General features: G+C 41.9%; 1 protein-coding gene across 1 annotated transcript in view; it reads right to left on the bottom strand.

Annotated features, from left to right (window-relative positions):
- The window catches only part of SYNPR (synaptoporin), a 291,056-nt gene extending 272,807 nt beyond the window's left edge, over positions 1 to 18,249 (bottom strand). Inside the window, exons 1-2 of the mRNA XM_060021490.1 lie at positions 18,034 to 18,249; positions 17,853 to 17,918 (exon numbers count right to left, since the gene is read on the bottom strand). Of these exons, the coding sequence (XP_059877473.1) occupies positions 17,853 to 17,918; positions 18,034 to 18,051 (84 nt within the window). The 5' untranslated portion in view covers positions 18,052 to 18,249. The remainder of the gene's footprint in view (positions 1 to 17,852; positions 17,919 to 18,033) is intronic.
- Between the last annotated feature and the right edge of the window lie 233 nt (positions 18,250 to 18,482).

Raw genomic sequence — 18,482 nt, 5'->3', positions numbered from 1 at the left:
CAGAAACTGGTAACTCCCCAAGATCCAGTCTCTTCCTCTTCTTTAGTAACAGTTCTGTTGGAGGTATCAACACACCTAGCTACAGCCTTTTCCAGCCTCTTCAGAAATAGCAAGGTGACACAATTATAGCCAATGAGTGTTCTACGCTGGCCTCCAGTATCTCCCACTGGGATTAACCTTCAATTGCCAATGGTGGTAACATTTTAAATAATGTGTTCTCTATTGTCTCCCATTCCCTGTCCCATTTCTCCACCCCCTTACCAGTGTTTGCAGGAATTACCTGCCAAAGAAACTACTGTCATCCTTACCTCAGAGTGTGCTTTTGGGAAACTAAAACTAAGACAGGAGTTACTTTCCATGAGGCCACCCCTGAGCAACAGGGGCGGGAGCCAAAAGGTTACTATTTCCCCCTTTTGTCCCGAAGGTACTTAGGTCTGAGATGCATTGCATGAAGCTCTCTCAGGAAGCCCTATGAGTTATTGGTTATGCCTCCTTCCCATCCCCATTTCACTTCCCTGGTGCCTCATTCCTATTCCCTGGGATCACTTCCCAGTAAATTACCCTCATAGATGCTGCTTTTGACTTAGGTGTTGCTCTCAAGGGAACCCAAACAAAGACACTGCAAAACTAGGACACTAGGGCCAACTTGAAAATTCTATACTATCTATGGGTGACTGAAACAGCGGGCAAGCAGGGTGTGAGACATGCAGACTTGCTCACTTTCAGGTCTTGCTCATATGGCTGACACCATAATAGTGATGCATTTGTACCACTGTTGCTCTCTTGATCTGATTACCATGCTCTTATTCCTCTTAAATGTATACCTGCATGCTAATTATACTGCTCATATGGCCACTGTCAAAACATTACCAGACTACCTTGCTTATCATGGAATAAATAAATGTCTCAACATGATTTCTTGATAACTAAACCTTAAGGAAATTAATTTTTCTGCATAACATGATACTAAGCAATCTGTGTAACTTTTAGCCTGCTTCCCAAATAAAATGCATATCCTCATTAAAAAATAGTAACTATTATTATGAGATATTCTTGTGCTAACAAATTAGTACAAATTTTAACAACTGTCATCTTGCTTCATATCAGGGGGCAAATAGAAAAGGTTATAGTTTGTTTTATCTTTTTATTTCAATCTATAAAATTGATGTATAAAGTTCACAAATATATGGAAATACATAAAATGCATAAAAAGCATAAAGGGCTGGTAAAGCTCAGAAAATTCAGGCAGGGTCTGATAAATTTCTAGAAGTTGGCTTGAAAAACTCCCTGCCACCAACTGTATGATGCATGTTGAAAAATAAATGTAAAATTGAATGTTTTAAAGAACAGAGCCAGTCCCTATTAAGTTTTTTGCTGAAGTTTAGCACGTCACCCTTGCAAGACAGGTAGATGGTCTGATTCTCTGCACACGGGCTGTCCAATATGGTAAACACTAGCTATTTAAATTTAAATTAATTATAAATAAATTGAATTAAAAATTTGGTGGCTCAGTTTCAAGTGACCCATAGCCACACATGGCTAGTGACTGCTATGCTGGACAGTGAAGAATAGAACATTTCCATTATTGCAGAATATTCTATTGGACAGTCTACTCTAGATATACAGACTTCTCCCCCATTAGTCACTGATTCCTTAAACTATAAACAATTAAACTGCGCTTTTTATGAACAGAATTCTTTGAGATTACACTGATTGACTGAGAAATTCAGTTCTTCTCAATGCACTGTCTGGGACCCAGGGCTGTATTACTAACCTATCCTACATTGCTACTAGGAGCCATGGCCTCCATTCCCATTATGGTTTTGGTCCAAGACATAGACCTTATATTTTTATGCTTCCTAGATATTTAGTGAAAATAAATTTTTATTTTATCTGACAAAAGGCAAAAGGGATCCTTGAAGTCACTAATTCCATCATTTCAAAAACCAAGCTAGGGTTAATTTCTGAACACCAAAGTTCCCATTCATCCATCAGTCAAATGGTTCCTGAGAACTTTCTGTGCAAGAGGAACTGGGCCAGGTCCTTGGGGACACAGAGACAAAGCCTCCAGGTGCCAGGATTCTGGGGTTCAGTGGGAACAAGCTGGAGACTGTGGGCTACATCCAGAAGTCAGCCATGCTTTGTGTATTCTGCAAAGTATGGGCCTCCTGGTGTTTGAAACATAGAAGACAGTTCCAACATTAAGACCTCCCAAGGAGAGGCTTCCCTGGTAGCACGCCTGCCAATGCAGGGGACATGGGTTTGAGCCCTGGGTCCAGGAAGATCCTACATGCCGCCGAGCAACTAAGCCCGTGCACCACAACTACTGAGCCTGCGCTCGAGAGCCCATGAGCCACAACTACTGAAGCCCGCACTCCACAACAAGAGAAGCCACCACATTGAGAAGCCCACGCACTGCGAAGAGTAGCCCCTGCTCACCGCAACTAGAGAAAGCCCGCCAGCAGCAGCAAAGACCCAGCGCAGCCAAAAATAAATAAATAAAATAAATAAATTTAAAAAAAAAACAAAAAACCTCCCAAGGATAAAACCAGAATTCTTATTGCCGTTTTCTTAAGCAAAGTGGAAATTTCTAGACACTTTAGGCCTATGCTCTTGCTCAGCAACAGCTGGCTAGAGTGGAAGCAGCTGCATCTATAGGCAGAAATGCCATCACCTCTGGTCAGCAGTGTTGCCTCTTACGGCAGCCTGCTTCCTGCTTCCTCACACATTAGCTGCCTGGCCCCCAGCAAACCTGGTTTGCATTCTGGCCCCCAACATTTACCAGCCAGATGGCCATGGGCATGTTCCCCAGGTTCTTCCAAGGCAGGCTAACCAGTATGGGAGAGGAAACTGAGTGTCGCCCCAAACAAGGCAATAAAACAAAAGGTTTACAAGCTCAAGGATCTTTGCATTTTTACAAGCAGATGGGGGTCAGTTAAGTGGTGGCGGAGACCTTCCTGACAAACTGAAAAGGCAGGGAGCAGCCAGTCCCTGGCTCTTTTTGAGTATTTTCCATCCTTTGCCTAGGCCACTGTGGTACTGATTTCTACAAATCAGAATTGCTTTTACAATTCAAAGCAAATAAAAACCATGCTTTCTTTCATTTATTGTTTTATCAAGTGAATTCATTAGACATGCTTTTTTATTTTTACATCTTTATTGGAGTATAATTGTTTTACAATGGTGTGTTAGTTTCTGCTTTATAACAAAGTGAATCAGTTATACATATACATATGTTCCCATATCTCTTCCCTCTTGCGTCTCCCTCCCTCCCACCCTCCCTATCCCACCCCTCTAGGTGGTCACAAAGCACCGAGCTGATCTCCCTGTGCTATGTGGCTGCTTCCCACTAGCTATCTATTTTACGTTTGGTAGTGTATATATGTCCATGCCACTCTTTCGCTTTTAGACATGCTTTTTTAAAAAAAAGTACTTGCCTTTGAACTGCAAAGCTGCAAAGAGAACTCAAGAATTTTGCTCTGCCGGCCCACAAGAGAATTCCCCACCTAACTGAGACAAATAAGTAGGTTCAGTCAAACCACCACCTTGGTGGATTTTGCCCTGACAGGTACCATCAGTCTGGCTAAATGGTTGGGACTGTCCCTCAGTTGGGTTCACTGAGGGCTACAGACAGCAGCCCTGTTGTCTGGGATGGTTCTTCCCATAGGGATCTGGTCTCTGGGAGAGAATGGGAACTCTTCTTCCTCTACAACTGCTAGGTGAAGCACACAGTATCTTTCTGAAGTACTAAAGACCTGGGTTCAAATCTCAGCTCTTTTGTTATCAACTACACACACTTAAACCATACACAACTAAACTTGTTTTTCTAATCTTCAGATTTCTTGCCTAAAGAAGGGGAAATAATGATGTATGCCTTGTAATAGAGTCACTAGAATTAAATGGCATACTTGTTGAAAGCATTTTGCACAGGGCCTGGAGCTCAGTAAGTATACAGTGAATGTTAACAACTGTTATTTTAATTCAGAGAGGCCAAGGTGGCCCAAAATAGCCCTGCGTGAGGCAGAGGCAGAGTGCAACCATAACGTTATCATTGTTAATAGCAAGTGTGGTCAGGAATGTGATCCGAGAGAGAGGAAATGCCCTTGGCATCAGGCAGCTGCTGAATTCATTTTATTTTATTGAAAGGGCATTCTACAATCATGAGCCAGATACACCCCACGATTCCTCAGATGATGCAATAGCACCCCATCCACTCTGCCTTCCCCTCAAAAGAGTTATTAAAGTTCCAAGTGCCTCAAACCCGAAGAAGGTATGTATAAATCTGTATGCCTAAGTCACTACATACCTATGCGTGAGCTTCACATTTCAGAAAGGTACTGAGTATGGACCAACACTTATGAGTATCATTTAAGGTGAAATAAGTTACTGATGATAAATAAGTTTAATATTAAAAATATAAATAAATGCAAATTGGATGATAAATTTAGATTATAAAATTATATTATTAAAGATTCATAACACAGAAGTTAACTTTGGTATGCTAAATATTACATAAATCTATTCTTATATAATGATTCAGAGAAAGGAAGGCTCAGTATTTGCCTCTCTACCCAAGTCAGAGTACAGCAATGTAAGTAATTTCCAAATGGTGGAGTAGTACAATGACCAAGAAAGATTAAGGCAGCAGCTTAAAAGCCCACGTGAACAGCATCATGAATTTGGCAGCCTCAGCTACTGCTTTACAAATCCATTCTGTCCATTAAAATGTTTCCAAATGAAAATGAGAAGATGAACAATCTTATAAAAAAATGTGCAATCTCACTGCAAATTAAAGAAGTACAAATTTAATCAAGATTACATTTTCGTCTATGAAATTAGGAAACCTTTTAACTGGTAATGCCCACAGTGGAAGCACCTCATTGGAGGGCAATCTGGCATTTGTTTCAAATACCTTAAAAATGCATAACCTTTGAACAAGAAATTCTACATGTGGAAACTAAGTAAATAATAACAGAGGTACAGTAAACATTTATCTTTAAGAAGGGATTGTTTACAGGTTTTAAAAATAATATCCATTTAAAAACTATTAAAAGTAGAGACTAGTTAAATAATTTCTAGTATAGGCATACAGTGTAATAATACACAGCCATTAAAATTGTGAAGAAAGATATTTTATCTAGTGGCAAAGCAGATGACAAAGTAGTATCTATTCTAAGAACCCATCTGTTATGGGTTGAAGCGTGTCCTTCCAAGATTCATATGTTGAAATCCTTACTTTTAGTACCTAAGAATGTGACCTTATTTGGGAATAGGGTCATTGCAGATGTAATTAGTGAAGATGAAGTCACACTGGCATTGGGTGGGCCCTAATCCAATATGACTTGTGTTATATAAAGAGGGAAATGTGGACACAGATACACACACAGGGAGAACACCATGTGAAGACAAAGGCAGAAATTCAGGCAATACATCATCTACAAGTTAAGGAACACCAAAGATTGACAGCAAACCACCAGAAACTAGGAGAAAGGTAAAGAACAGTTTCTCCCACGTGGTCTTCAGAAGGAACCAACTCTACCCACACCTTGATCTCAGATCTCTGGTCTCCAGAACTATGAGACAATAAATTTCTGTTGTTAAACCCACCCAGTTTGTGGTACTATGTTATGGCAGTCCTAGCAATCTAACGCATTATTTTTTTTTCAGGGAAAAAAGGTACATCAACATGTCTGAAAGAATATTTTTCCAAATATTAACCTTAGTTGTCTCTCACTAGAAGGACATTGAGTAATTTTGCTTTACTAACTTTTGCTTATAGTTTTGTGATTTTAAATTACTAAACAAATAACTTATGCATAAAAATGACTGTAAATAGCAAGTCAAAAGAAATCCACCCCCCAATACCCATATACGTAGTATGTTTAGATCACAGCAGCGTGGGAGAGGCAGGAGGTCAAACATACGTGGCTTGAAATTCTGCCTTGGTCATCTATCAGCTCAGTAGCTTTGGGCAAGTGGACCTTATGAGGTCAATGTAAGAGCTGAATGAAATTGTAAATTGTATATATAATGTACATAGCACTGATTTAGGACAGCCTGGCACATAACAAGAGCGCATTTATTTACAGCCATTTAGTGAACTCCCACTGTTTATGGGGGCTTTTTCTTTAAAATAAAAAAGTGTGTTATTCCTTTCAGAAAAGCAAATTCATGGTCATCTAGCCAAAGCCTGCAGACAGCCTGGGGCTCCAATGTGTCTGGGACACTGATCTAGGACTTGATGGTCTACTCTAATCATTCTCCTTGACGACCACACTCGCCGGATCATACTGTCCCGTTTGAATTCATTTGGCTTAGGTACCTGCTCTTTATGGCCTTTAGTACAAAGAATGCATGTGTGTGCATGTGTGTGTGTATGAAAGAGAGAGAGAGAGAGAGAGAGAGAAAGAGAGAACATGAGAACACCAAGGAACACCTAGAGAAACAAAAAGACTTGTGAAATTTTCCAGAATTTCACAAATTCTTTAGAAATTTACATTGGCAGTAAAACACATTCTGAGGGAAAGAAGGAAAGGAAATAAAAATGTACTGAGTGCTTGCTATGAGCCATCACTCTTTGCAAGTGTCATCTCATTTAACCAACACGATAATTCTTCCTGCTAATTATTATTATTTCTACTCTTATGTATATGAAAGGCCCAAAGGGGTTAAGTAAGGTGCCCAAGGTTACCTAGCTTGTCAGAGGTGGAGCTGACAGTCAAACCCAGTCATTCTTTCTGTTACCAAATGAGGGAAATGTAATGAATAAAGCCAAGCATTAAAAAGAAAACAAAAAGGGCCAGCAATTTAAAATAGTAATAAAAAGTATAAATAATATATATACTTCAAATTTATCATTCTTGCTAATAAGCATAGTCTTTGCCCCAGAAAGACTATACTTTTCCCTCTAAACTCTAGGTTAGAGTTTAATGCCACAAACAATTTCATATATATTCTTTGTTTTTTTAACCAATGAAGCACGTCATCTAAAATAGATTTCAAATACATATATTCATGTTTTGCTTTCAGTTCCTTCATAAATAGAATCTGTGATGCGATTCTGATGACAAAAGTTCTTCTACACAGTCTAGTCAATGATTATGAAACATGAACATATGCCTTCTCCCTTTCCTCAGATAACTGCAACTGTAGATGAAAAGTAAAAGTAACACATCAGGCATTGCTCCTATAGTAAAGAGTCCCCAGACACCTGAGCTTTAGTTTTCTAGATCTGGGAACATTCAATATTTATTGAGCCCTCTTATGGGAACTTCCATACATGTTGGCTCAGCTTATTTCACAAGTCTGTGTTCTAGATTTTATCCTCATTTTACAGTTCAACAAGTTGAGAGTCAGGGACAGAAAGGCAGTCTCATGGTAGACAAGATGGATGTGTGAGTGCTTCTTGTTAAAGCCATAGGGGGTATGTCTTCTTATTTGGCACACAAATCCTTCAAAGTAACAAATCCAAAGGATGGCAGCTCACACACACACATACGCACGCACACACACACACGCACACACACACACACACACACACACACACACACAATGGGCAGACAGTTCATTTGCTCTTCCTGCATCCATGATGGAATCTGTTTGACTCAAGTAATTTATCAGGCATCCAAAGAAAATTTAAGTGTTCATCATCTTGCTAAATATCTGGATCCTTTCTGACTTCTACAAAACTCTTTACAGGCATGTTTCAACAACACATTTCTAAACCTGAATTTCTTTATGCAATGGATCAGTGAATAAAGATTTTGTTAGAAAAGATACACAGACCACTAAAATTTTCTCAGGGGTTAGGAGTATTTTTGAGAAGGAAAAAGGTCCCTGAGAAGGTCTGGACATCCTTAGTCTTTATCGGGATGAGCATTTATATTTTTCTTTGTGCTCTGACAACATGAGATAGCAGAAAGGGACCTGAATGAGGAATAAGAAGACATGACTTTAAGAAGCAATTATATATATTGTCCTGGCTGTTTTCATTGGGGAAATCATTTAACTTCAAGATTCAGAGGTAATGAGTGATCACTACTAATGGGTGGTGCGTGATATGGAAAAATGATTAAGATCAAGGGGCCTGGCATCTAGATGCCTGGGTTCAAGTCCTAGCTCTCTCACATGCTCGCTATATGATTTTAAGCAAGTTGTTTGCCCTCTCTAGGCCTCAGTTCCTTCACATATAAAAAGGGTTATTATTTGGTCCTTCAAAAGTAAAGTGAGATCAAGTGAAATAACACATGTAGGGCACTTAGGTTAAGTCCTTGTCTCTATGTATTAGTGTTACTACTATTTGTGTATATTTTATGATTATCTCACAATGAAGAGAGAATAGAAATAAAAAACAATATGATGATAATATATTGACCAAACTTTATGTTTATACTCTCCTGAAAAATTTTGGAATGCTTAATTTTATTTACAGATAACATATCATTGTCTTTAACAACCTCTTCCTTAGTTACAGTTAGGGAGCCTCAATATAAACCAGATGCTCTGCTGGGGGTTTTATAAACACTCTCTTACTGAACCCTCACGGTAACCCAAAGATGTGACTTTCATGACCTTCATTTGACGGCCTCGGACCTGAGAACAAGCACAATCACGTAATCTGCTCAGTGTCCCATGGCTGGAGAGAAGAGCCAGGCTTCCAGCAAAAAGCTCATTCCAAAGCCCAGGCTCCTTCAAGCCCCATATTACCTTCCAGGTTTTTCATAGGATTCTTGCTTGTCAACCAATTCCTCCCCCATACCCTCCTGAAACAAACAGGACCCATCACACCAGGCAAGCCAATGACTCTCCCATGAGTAAACATTCAAGATAAAAAATTTTATTTGCATAGGGATATTAAATTAACCCCCCCCATCCATTCATGTTCTTCTACCATGTTAATAAACACAAGCAGATAACTGAGGTACTCATTAATGTAGTCTTCTAATGTTAAGGGCCAGTGTTGAATTAACCTACCAATTTATGAACAAAGATGAAATATGTGTGGTTTGGGGTTATACGTTTTCCTTCATGAGTCATGAGATAGCCTAAGGAAAAACCCCGTCGTTATTCTCAGAAAGAGGCTTTTCAACTGATGAACAAGCGGCACCAGCTGGCAGAGCCCACGTGTTGAAAGGGCAAAGGCACAGCCCCTCCAGATCACATTATCGGTGTGGATCCCCCCAATGGCCCCTCGTCAGAGCGAATTCCAGGAAGCCTGCTCCCCAAATCTCAAAGAGGCAATGTCTTCTCCTTAAGAAAATTACCAGTTCCGCCTTCTTTGTCCACAAGACACATACACCTCTCCCTGTGCCTAAAGTGCCCGGGACTTAAAGAACAGTCTAGGGGACATGTTTTGAATCTCATGACACTTTGTATTCAGGCCACAAGTGACAGGGACTCGCAGTGAACCTCTGGCCCAGGGCAGCCAATCCATAGCCTGATATGGCCTGGGGCCGACGGTTGTGTCCCCTGAGCAAATTATCCACTGAGCCAATCGTATTCCTTCTCTTAGGACGTGAGATGAGAATCACAGAAAGAATGAGCTCAACGAGCAGGAGAAATGGAACACACCAAGAAGGCAGTGGGATGGCGGCCAAGGCACGATACCGGCAACACTCTTGCTAAGGCGTTGCCTTGAACCGAAGACCTGCAGCCTACGCCTGTGCCACTCCTCGTGCGATTATTTTCCCTAAGAGTTCTTTCTCCTTCCGCGCTGTGCAGTGGGCATGCCTGCAGCTGCCCTCCTTCCTTGACAGTTGAGTCAGGAGTTACTCTCCTCCACAACCAAGACTGACAGCTAAACCTTTGTTTCTATGGGAGTCCCTACAATTCCTCTTAACAATGGAGATCATGAAAGGTACCTGACACTCCACCCAATGTGTTCTCAAGGATTCATTTATTCATTCTCTATTCTCTTTCCTCCCTCCTTTTTTCCCTCACTTTCTTCAACCAGTACTTACTAAGCACCTACTGCCTGGATGTTTTAGGTTTTTTATTGAAGTACAGTTGATCTATAGTGTTGTGTTAATTTCTGCTGTACAGCAAAGTGATTCAGTTATATATATATATATATATATATATATATATATATATACATTCTTTTATTTATTTGTTTATTTTTTTGCGGTACGCGGGCCTCTCACTGCTGTGGCCTCTCCCGTTGCAGAGCACAGGCTCCGGACACGCAGGCCCAGCGGCCATGGCCCATGGGCCCAGCCGCCCCGAGGCATATGGGATCCTCCCAGACTGGGGCACGAACCCGTGTCCCCTGCATCGGCAGGCGGACTGTCAACCACTGAGCCACCAGGGAAGCCCTATACATTCTTTTTTATATTCTTTTCCATTATGGTTTATCTCAGGATATTGAATACTGTCAATTGCCTGGTTCCTATGTTCAATTGCCTGGGTGTTTTGGTGGGACTTATGAATGCCCCTGGAGGTGTTCCTACCATGTGTCAAGCACTGTGTTAGATACTTAGAATGTACTGATGAACAAGACAAACAAGATCCTTGTTTTCACAGAGCCTTTAGTCTGTTTGAGGAGCTAAAATGTAAAAAAAAAAAGTCACTAAATAGTGTGCTCTGGGAGCCATCAGGAGACTGACTTCATCTGGAGGGACCTCCCTACTCAGAGAGGCCCTCCCAAAATAAGTGATGTTGGACTTCCCTGGTGGCGCAGTGGTTAAGAATCCACCTGCCGGGCTTCCCTGGTGGCGCAGTGGTTGAGAGTCCGCCGGCTGATGCAGTGGATGCGGGTTCGTGCCCCGGTCTGGGAAGAACCCACATGCCACAGAGCAACTAAGCCCACGTGCCACAGCTACTGAGGCTGCGCTCTAGAGCCCGCAGCCACAACTACTGAAGCCCACGCACGTAGGGCCCGTACTCCTCAGCAAGAGAAACCACTGCAGTGAGAAGCCTGCACACTGCAATGAAGAGTAGTTCCCGCTCACAGCAACTAGAGAAAGCCCACGTGCAACAAAGACCCAACGCAGCCAAAAATAAATAAATTAAAAAAAAAAAAGTCCAAAAGAAGTGATGTCTAAATTGACACCTGAAAAGAGAAGAGGAATTTGCCAGCCAAAGGGAGGTTGGTGAAAAGAGAGAGTGTGTGTTCTAAGCACAGGAAGGGGCATGTGCAAAAGTCCATCAGCCCAGCAAGAGACCATAACCAGGCCCCCGAAATATCTAATAAAGGTGAAATGTGTACAGAGCAAGAAACAGGCTTTTAGTGTGAGAGTGAAAAGGGTTGAGGGTGGATTTCCTCCAAGTTTTGATGATGCATCAGTTTCAACAGACAGCAGGTTCCAAAGAGATCAAAAAGACTGGGGCAAAAGCTAGAGGATGGAGAGTGGTTGAGAAGGGCTCAGCCCCGCAGGGAGCAGAGATACTTCACACCCCAGTCTTCATCAATTATCCCATGATATCCAGAGTCTCCTAGATTGGAGAAAATTGCCTCTTATCATCACCATCATCATGATCACAACTATCTTTTACTTTTGGAGGACATTTAGTAGTTTACAAAGTGTTTTACTTGCTTGTTCTTACTTAAAATTTCCAAAACTATGAGAAGGTAGGCAAGGGGTGTTGTCCCCAAAATTCAGTGAGGAAGTGAGGTTCTCACAGGATGGCTAAGCTAATAGAATGAACGAGAATAATTACAAATACAGCCAAGGTCAAAGACAGAAGGAGAAGACTCAAAGGAAAGTCATTGTGTTGTAGATATATTCCTTAGAGGCTTTTTATTATTTTTTTATATTAACATAAAACTATTTTTCCTACTTGAATCAGGAGGAAATGTGAATCCTCTGGGGAACAGAGAACTAAGGGTAATGTTTCTACTTGAGCATGAGAGCTGGGTTCTTCTCCTACTTTTATCTGGGTGATTCCCAAGAGCCAGGTGTACCTGGGTATTAGGGTGTGGTTAGTAAGCGCCTTATAGTGGTTGATGCTATAAGAACCTTTGTCTACACCCTGGAGAATTCAGTTGGATACATGTAACTCTTTGAAGAATAAGCAATGTCTATGGATTATGATTTCAGAAAGATCAGGAAAACTGTCTCCCCACACCTCAGCAAAAAATTCCTTAGAACTAAGTTCCTGCAATTCTTCTTTTCCTTTAGGTTCAACACTGGCCTCTCTGGAATGTTCCTTGAATGCAATTATTCCAAGGAGCAATTCCTTAGAGAGTCACACATGCTATGGTAAAAAAAAATCCCTGGCAGCAAGGTATAAGTGGTGAGGGGCTCAAAAGAGGCACACACATAACTGTGAATATAGATTTTCTACGTCAGAACTTTGCCAAGGCTCTAACTTGCAAGAAGTTGCCATAATGTTATAAATTACTCTCCGGTAGATTTCTACTTCTTCCTTTTTCATCATTCCCAGAATCACTCAAATTGTTATCATCATTATCACCATCATCATCATCATGTCATCATCATCACCTTCACAATCATTTGCTGAGCACTTTTTATAGCCCAGGCACCATGCAAGGTGGTTTATGTGAATTAAGTCATTTATAGCAATCCTTTGAAGTAGCAACTATTGATGTTATCAGTCCCATTTTACAGATGAGAAAAAAATGATACCTAATACAGTTAAATAACTTGCCCAAGGTCACCAAGCTAGTGGAAGAATAAAATTGGGATTCAAATCCATACGCAGTATTTTAATCTTTTTTTCTGTATTCGTGGCGCAAAATACCAATGTCTTAATGAAACTCAGAAAAGCATGAAGGGACAAATCCATTAGCCCACTGGGGAGCTGCTCTTTTATGAAAAGTGTATTTATTGATTCATATTTCATTTATACATGATTTTTGTCACTTGAGAAGCTAGCAGTTATAATTAAATCCAAATTAATGTAGCTTTGAAATTATATCCCACCCTCAGTGGCAGATTGCAGCTCATAATTTAAACAAGTTGTATGTTAGAATTCCTGTGTTATTTATGCTTAGAAAAGAAGAGTTGTCTGACTCATGCACAGGTATTTTTAAAAAAATAGAAAAAAACGACCCATAAAATAAGGTTAAATTATTGGCTTTATAATCAAAATCTTTTTCTATGTATTTTAAATGAAAAGATACTGATTTTTAATTAGAACCTACTCTACCTTGGTTAATTAATAACCAACAGAAAATAAAACAATATCAAAGACAATTGTCGTCTCTTGAGTTAGTCTCTAAATATAAACACTCCTTGGCATTTTCAGAAGACGCCTGAAATACACATCAGAGTGGGTGAGATAAACACTGCAAAATCGGATAGCACCTGCCTTTTAACGTTTCTGAGGATTAGGGATAAGTTACAGCAGGTGCCTGTCGCACTGAAGGAAGCAGAAGAGTGTAGCATTTAAGAGAACACAGTTTGGAGTGAGAATGTCAAATCTTGGCTTTGCCATTTCCTACAATTTTGTCCCTGATGAGTTATAAACATCCCCTGAATTCCATGGTGAAATGGGAATGTAAGCCATACAGATTCAATACGATGATGTATGGAAAGCACTGGAATATAGTGTCTCATATGAAGGCTGCATGACAGAGGTAGCTACTGTTACTTCTCTCCTTAAGAGTTTAAAATGATAACTATATTATATTATATTTTATTATATCAAACATGCTTACTGTGTTATTATCAATAACATGATCAGAAATACTATTCATATCAAGCAAGCAGTATGACGTTTGAAAAACATAGATCAGAATTCAGATTCAGGAATGAAGATTAGAGAAGCAGGTATCTCCATTTAAATCAAGGAGCTCTATGCCTCGTACATCAGACATGCTGCATCTCTGGATAAGCTGGCCTCCTTTGGAAAGGCAGAAAGGAAAGGCAGAATGGAGATATGGAGCCCAGGGGTTGTAGCAGAAATGGTAGCAAAATGGGGGATGGAGGTCAGAGAATAAGAATTAGAGGAATCAAGCAAGTTGCCCCAGCAGTTAATTTTAGAGGGACGGAGTCTGGACCTGCCAGCCAAGCAAATATCATTTGGGGGAGCTGAAGTCCCTTTGATGCCCTTACATGTGCACCAACTCAAGTCCTGGACAATTTGGAACTGTTGGGGTCCCTACATTCCATTACACATAAATCCACAGGTGCAAATCCAGAGCCTTGTAAATAGTAGACAGAAAAAAGAATGTATTAAGAAAAATGCTTTAAAAGGAAAAAAAAAAAGCAGGCCAAAATTCTACTGGCAAAGAATTGAAGTAGCAAAATAAGAATGATCAGTGGAAGGCAGGATTCTACACCAATTTAGTAAGTCTGAGAAATAAGGTAAGTTCAATTAAAAAAAATTTTTTTACCATCTCCAAATGATGGTTTAAGACATTTTTCTGGACCTATTTTATCATCAGGGAATAAACAAAACAGACCACCAGAGTCAGTGCTGTGTCCTGAATTTTGGTTTTGACCCAAAAGATAGCGGAAAGTCCCCTGACCTCATTTAAGTAGAGATTAAGGATTTGGAAGTTTTGCCTCAAGGTCTTTGAAATTGGCTAAAGCTTTTTCCCTGAAGACTTGACTTTTATACGTTTTTTAAACTTTAAATCTACTGTATACATGAGCCTTTCCTAAGCAAAGAACACATCAATAAAGTGCATTTTCCCCCCAAGGCAATAAATCTCAAAGTGGAGGATGTATTTAGAAGTAATACTGCTTCAAATGGTCAATCCATAGAAGATCATTTAAAATATAAGTTATTTTTTTTAATTACTCATGCGCACAACTGTGGACAAGTGATACGCCTGTGATTCTTCCTGAAGACCACAGCTTTCCTTCACCCTCTTCTCTCCCCACTGAATCTCAAATTACACCCTTTGGGAAAAACATCAGTTTTAACAGTTCAGAGGTATACATCTATGGTTATACAAATTACAAACACACGTGCCCACATTCACATACATAACTATATTTTCTTATTTTCTTTTTACAAAAATATTATATGCTATACATTAGTCTGAAATCTGACTGAATACATTTCCCATGCGTTGATTAAAAGAAGGAAAACCGAAAACCACTTTTTTCCCCATAACAATTTCATCAAATACTAAGAATGAAACTCATTTTTCTGCACTTAATAATTTTATCAAACACAGTTACCTATGCTGACTGCCAGCACAATGCATATCAATTTAACCCATCTTTTTAACGACAGTATAATATTTCACAGCATGCATGAATCATACATTAACGATTTTCCTATTAACGGACTTACTAATTGTTTCTAGTTCTTTCCTCTACAAAGGATGTTGCAGTAAATAGCCTTGAGCATAGATCTTTACATACACTTTTACTTCTACAGAATAAATACTGAAAAAGAAAAAGGATTGTAGTTCAAAGTCTTTCAAGACTACCAACTTTGAAGCTGTCGCCCCACAGAACAGGAGAAACCAGGTGTTTTAGTGCTCTGTCACGGTCAATTTACACTTTTTGCTGATCACTACAGTTTACCGAGCACCATGAAAGGCACCTGTGGGGAACACAGAGGCAAGCACAACAAATTTCCTGCCATCCAAGAGCTAGAACTCTCTCCTCACTCTCTCCCACAGAAAACAAAGACCTCAGAGTGACTCTTCACCCATGGCATGCACAGAAGAGATATTTTCCTTTCTCCATTTTGATAAACTTTCTCAAAGCTTCTATGTCCCTGCTCTCATCTCTTGACCTTAGCTCTTTCAAAAGGTAGTGATCAACTAACTTATCTGACCTTTTAAGGTTTCACTGGTCCATTATTCAGCTTCTCTCCCACAAATGAGAGGCTAATCGCTGATTTACAAAGCAAAATACCTTCTTCCTTAGAGCCTCAGAGGCCCAGAAGAGAGGAAACCAACTATACATAAATCAAAAAAATATTTTAAATGTAATAAGTTCTCTCTCCCTCTCTCTCTCTCACACACACACACCAAGAAAAAACTATAAGGCAGTGTGATAAATTCTCATGAATAAATGAATGGATAAGATGTCATGGAAGCCCAAAGAGTGGGGTGAATCATTCAGTTTGGGGTAGAGGAAAGGGGAAGAACCAAATATGAGAGAAATCTTCACTGAGGAGGTAATCTTCAAGCTGAGGTTAAAAGACAAACATTTGTTCTCAGCTTGGGCTGTGAGGGCATTCCATATAGTATTAATAAGAATAACAAGAGCCTTAAGGTAAAAAGCGCTTTGGAGTTTGGGGGGCTCCTTGTATAGCTTAGGGTGGTAGTCCTCTAACTTTAATGTGCATAAGAATTATCTGGGGAGTTTGTTTAAAATCCAGATTCCTGGGCACCCACATTCCCAATATTTTTATTTTGTGTCCAGAAATCTGCATGGAAAAAAAAATTCATCCAGGTTTACCACACTCTGAAAGATACTCATAGAGGCTGTGTGTGGGGAGTGACACGAAATAACGTTGCAACTGAAGGGGATACAAACTAATGTTTCAGGTGAGTGACAGTGTGAAACAATAAGAGATTCTGTCAGAAATGATGTCAGGCCTTTGAATTTTGTTTTGAGAGACAATGGCTTGACAATGGAGCCTTTACACTGAGCAAAAAAATCACTCTTCCACAGAGAATGTTTGTTGAATGGCTGAATGATCAAATGTGGACAGAACTCTGAGAAAGTCAACTGAAAGCTGCCCAGACTGTGACTCCTGCTTGCTTTAACCGGTGGCTGTGAGGAAAACAGTTTTAGAATAGCTATCCCCAAACCAATAGTTCAAGCCTTCCAAATGCTGTCCTGATGTTATGTGTGGTTGATATATTCGTGCATTTTTATGCAGATTTACAAACAAGGCAAATGTGATTACCCTGTAGATCATCCACGTAAGCATGTACCACAGTTTGTGTTGCCAAAGCTGGATACTGGGCCTTGGAGCTAAGATCTGGGAGGACAGAACACGCTCTTACATAACTTCCCAGCTAGTCGGTGGTAGGGCCTGTGATTAATGCTACATGACGGGCTCTGAACTTTCTGTTCAGATAGGTTCGCTTGCCTTTCAGAGCTCCTAGCAAGAGAATGTGTGACCCGCAGATTTCACTCTGAATAACCATCATGCAAGCATTGACACTAACATGGCTCTGTGGCCCCCTGGGTAACTGTTTCTGCGCCTCACTCCTCTGCCAACAGATAAGTTGCCCTAGGACTATCAAGTTGTTTGTTAAGGGGACCGAAGAGAAGAGTACTATAACTTCCTAAAGCCCCGTCGCTGAAACAAGCTCCACAGAGAAGGCTGGGAGGTTCTAGAAGAAATCAGAAAAGCCCTCGAGAGCAGCCAGGGTAGAGAAACTCTGAGATGGGAAGAAGGAGTCCCGCTCTCGACGGCAGTATCTTTCACAGCCTCGAAGCTTCTCTCTCCCTGGAGCTCCGGCTGCGGAGCGCGGATCACAGCGCTTCCAAGCATCCCGGGCGGGGCGGAGAGCTGCCCCAGTGCTCACCAACTTTCCCAGCTTGGCAAAGCCCTCCCCGCTCGCTACTCCGCTCAGCCCCGGTCCCTCCTCTCACGCCCTCACCCCCGCAATAATCCAGGTGAGCAGCCAGAGCCCAGCGGCAGCTCCCCCATCTGTTCCCCTCCCGGTCTCCCCAGGAGGCTTCTTTCCCCAGCCCCTGAGCGTGTGCAAGCGCCTCGGTGACATGAGACATGACACCTCGTCTAAGCGCCTGCAAAAACTCGTCCACGTTCCCGCCTCCAAGCCGGGACCCTACATCCTGTCCCCGCCATCCCGGAATGGCACCTGGGGAATGGGGAGGATTGAAGGAAGCGGCTTTTGCATCCCAGGCTTGGAGCAGAACCGAGCAGACAGCACCGCACCCGACCTCTCCTCACCTACTGGTTCGCCGCCTTGGTCCCCTCCCCGCACACACACCGCTACTCACCAATTCCAGGGCTCGCAGGAAGGCAAGGGGCTCCTTCAGCACCCGGAAGGTGCCTGCCGAGGCCAGCTGTGGACCAAGGAGGCAAGAGAGAGAAAGAGACAGCGTGAGGAAGGGTCTGGAGACGCAGCATCCGGAGCCCGGGGGTCCCGCGGCATCACCCGCGCTGCCCAGTCAGTCCTACCTGGCTCACGGGGTCCATAGCTCGCCTCGCTCGCTCTTCTCAACCAGTGGTGCCTTTGAAAATGAAGTTTGAGGGCCACTACCGTCCTCGTCCTCAGAGCCAGAAGCCCCCTTTCCGAAAGAGCCGGAGGAGCTAGGCCGGGGAGTGCTGGGTGCCGGGCGCGGGCTCGCGGACGCTGGGTTCTCGAAGCCTGCGCGCGGCTGAGGTGAGCACAGGCGGCGAGAGTGGGAGGGGCGGGTGGGGAGGCGGAGCTGCGGTGGAGGCGGGAGACCGGGACGGCGCTGGAGCCCGCCCAGCGGCCCGGGGGAGGCTGCAATTGGCCAGCTGCGAGGTCCGGAAGGGAGGACGAGGAGGTGGGCGAGGCCCAACTGCGACCTTGGGAGCGGCGCTGCCGCTCGCGCCCGGTTCCCTGAGGCTCCAGGGCAACTTTGGGGCTGTAGGTTTGGGGA

Source organism: Delphinus delphis, chromosome 10, assembly GCF_949987515.2.
Source record: "Delphinus delphis chromosome 10, mDelDel1.2, whole genome shotgun sequence".
NCBI lineage: Eukaryota > Metazoa > Chordata > Mammalia > Artiodactyla > Delphinidae > Delphinus > Delphinus delphis.
The sequence above is the reverse complement of the archived record's forward strand: the minus strand, read 5'-3'. Positions and strand labels throughout refer to the sequence as shown.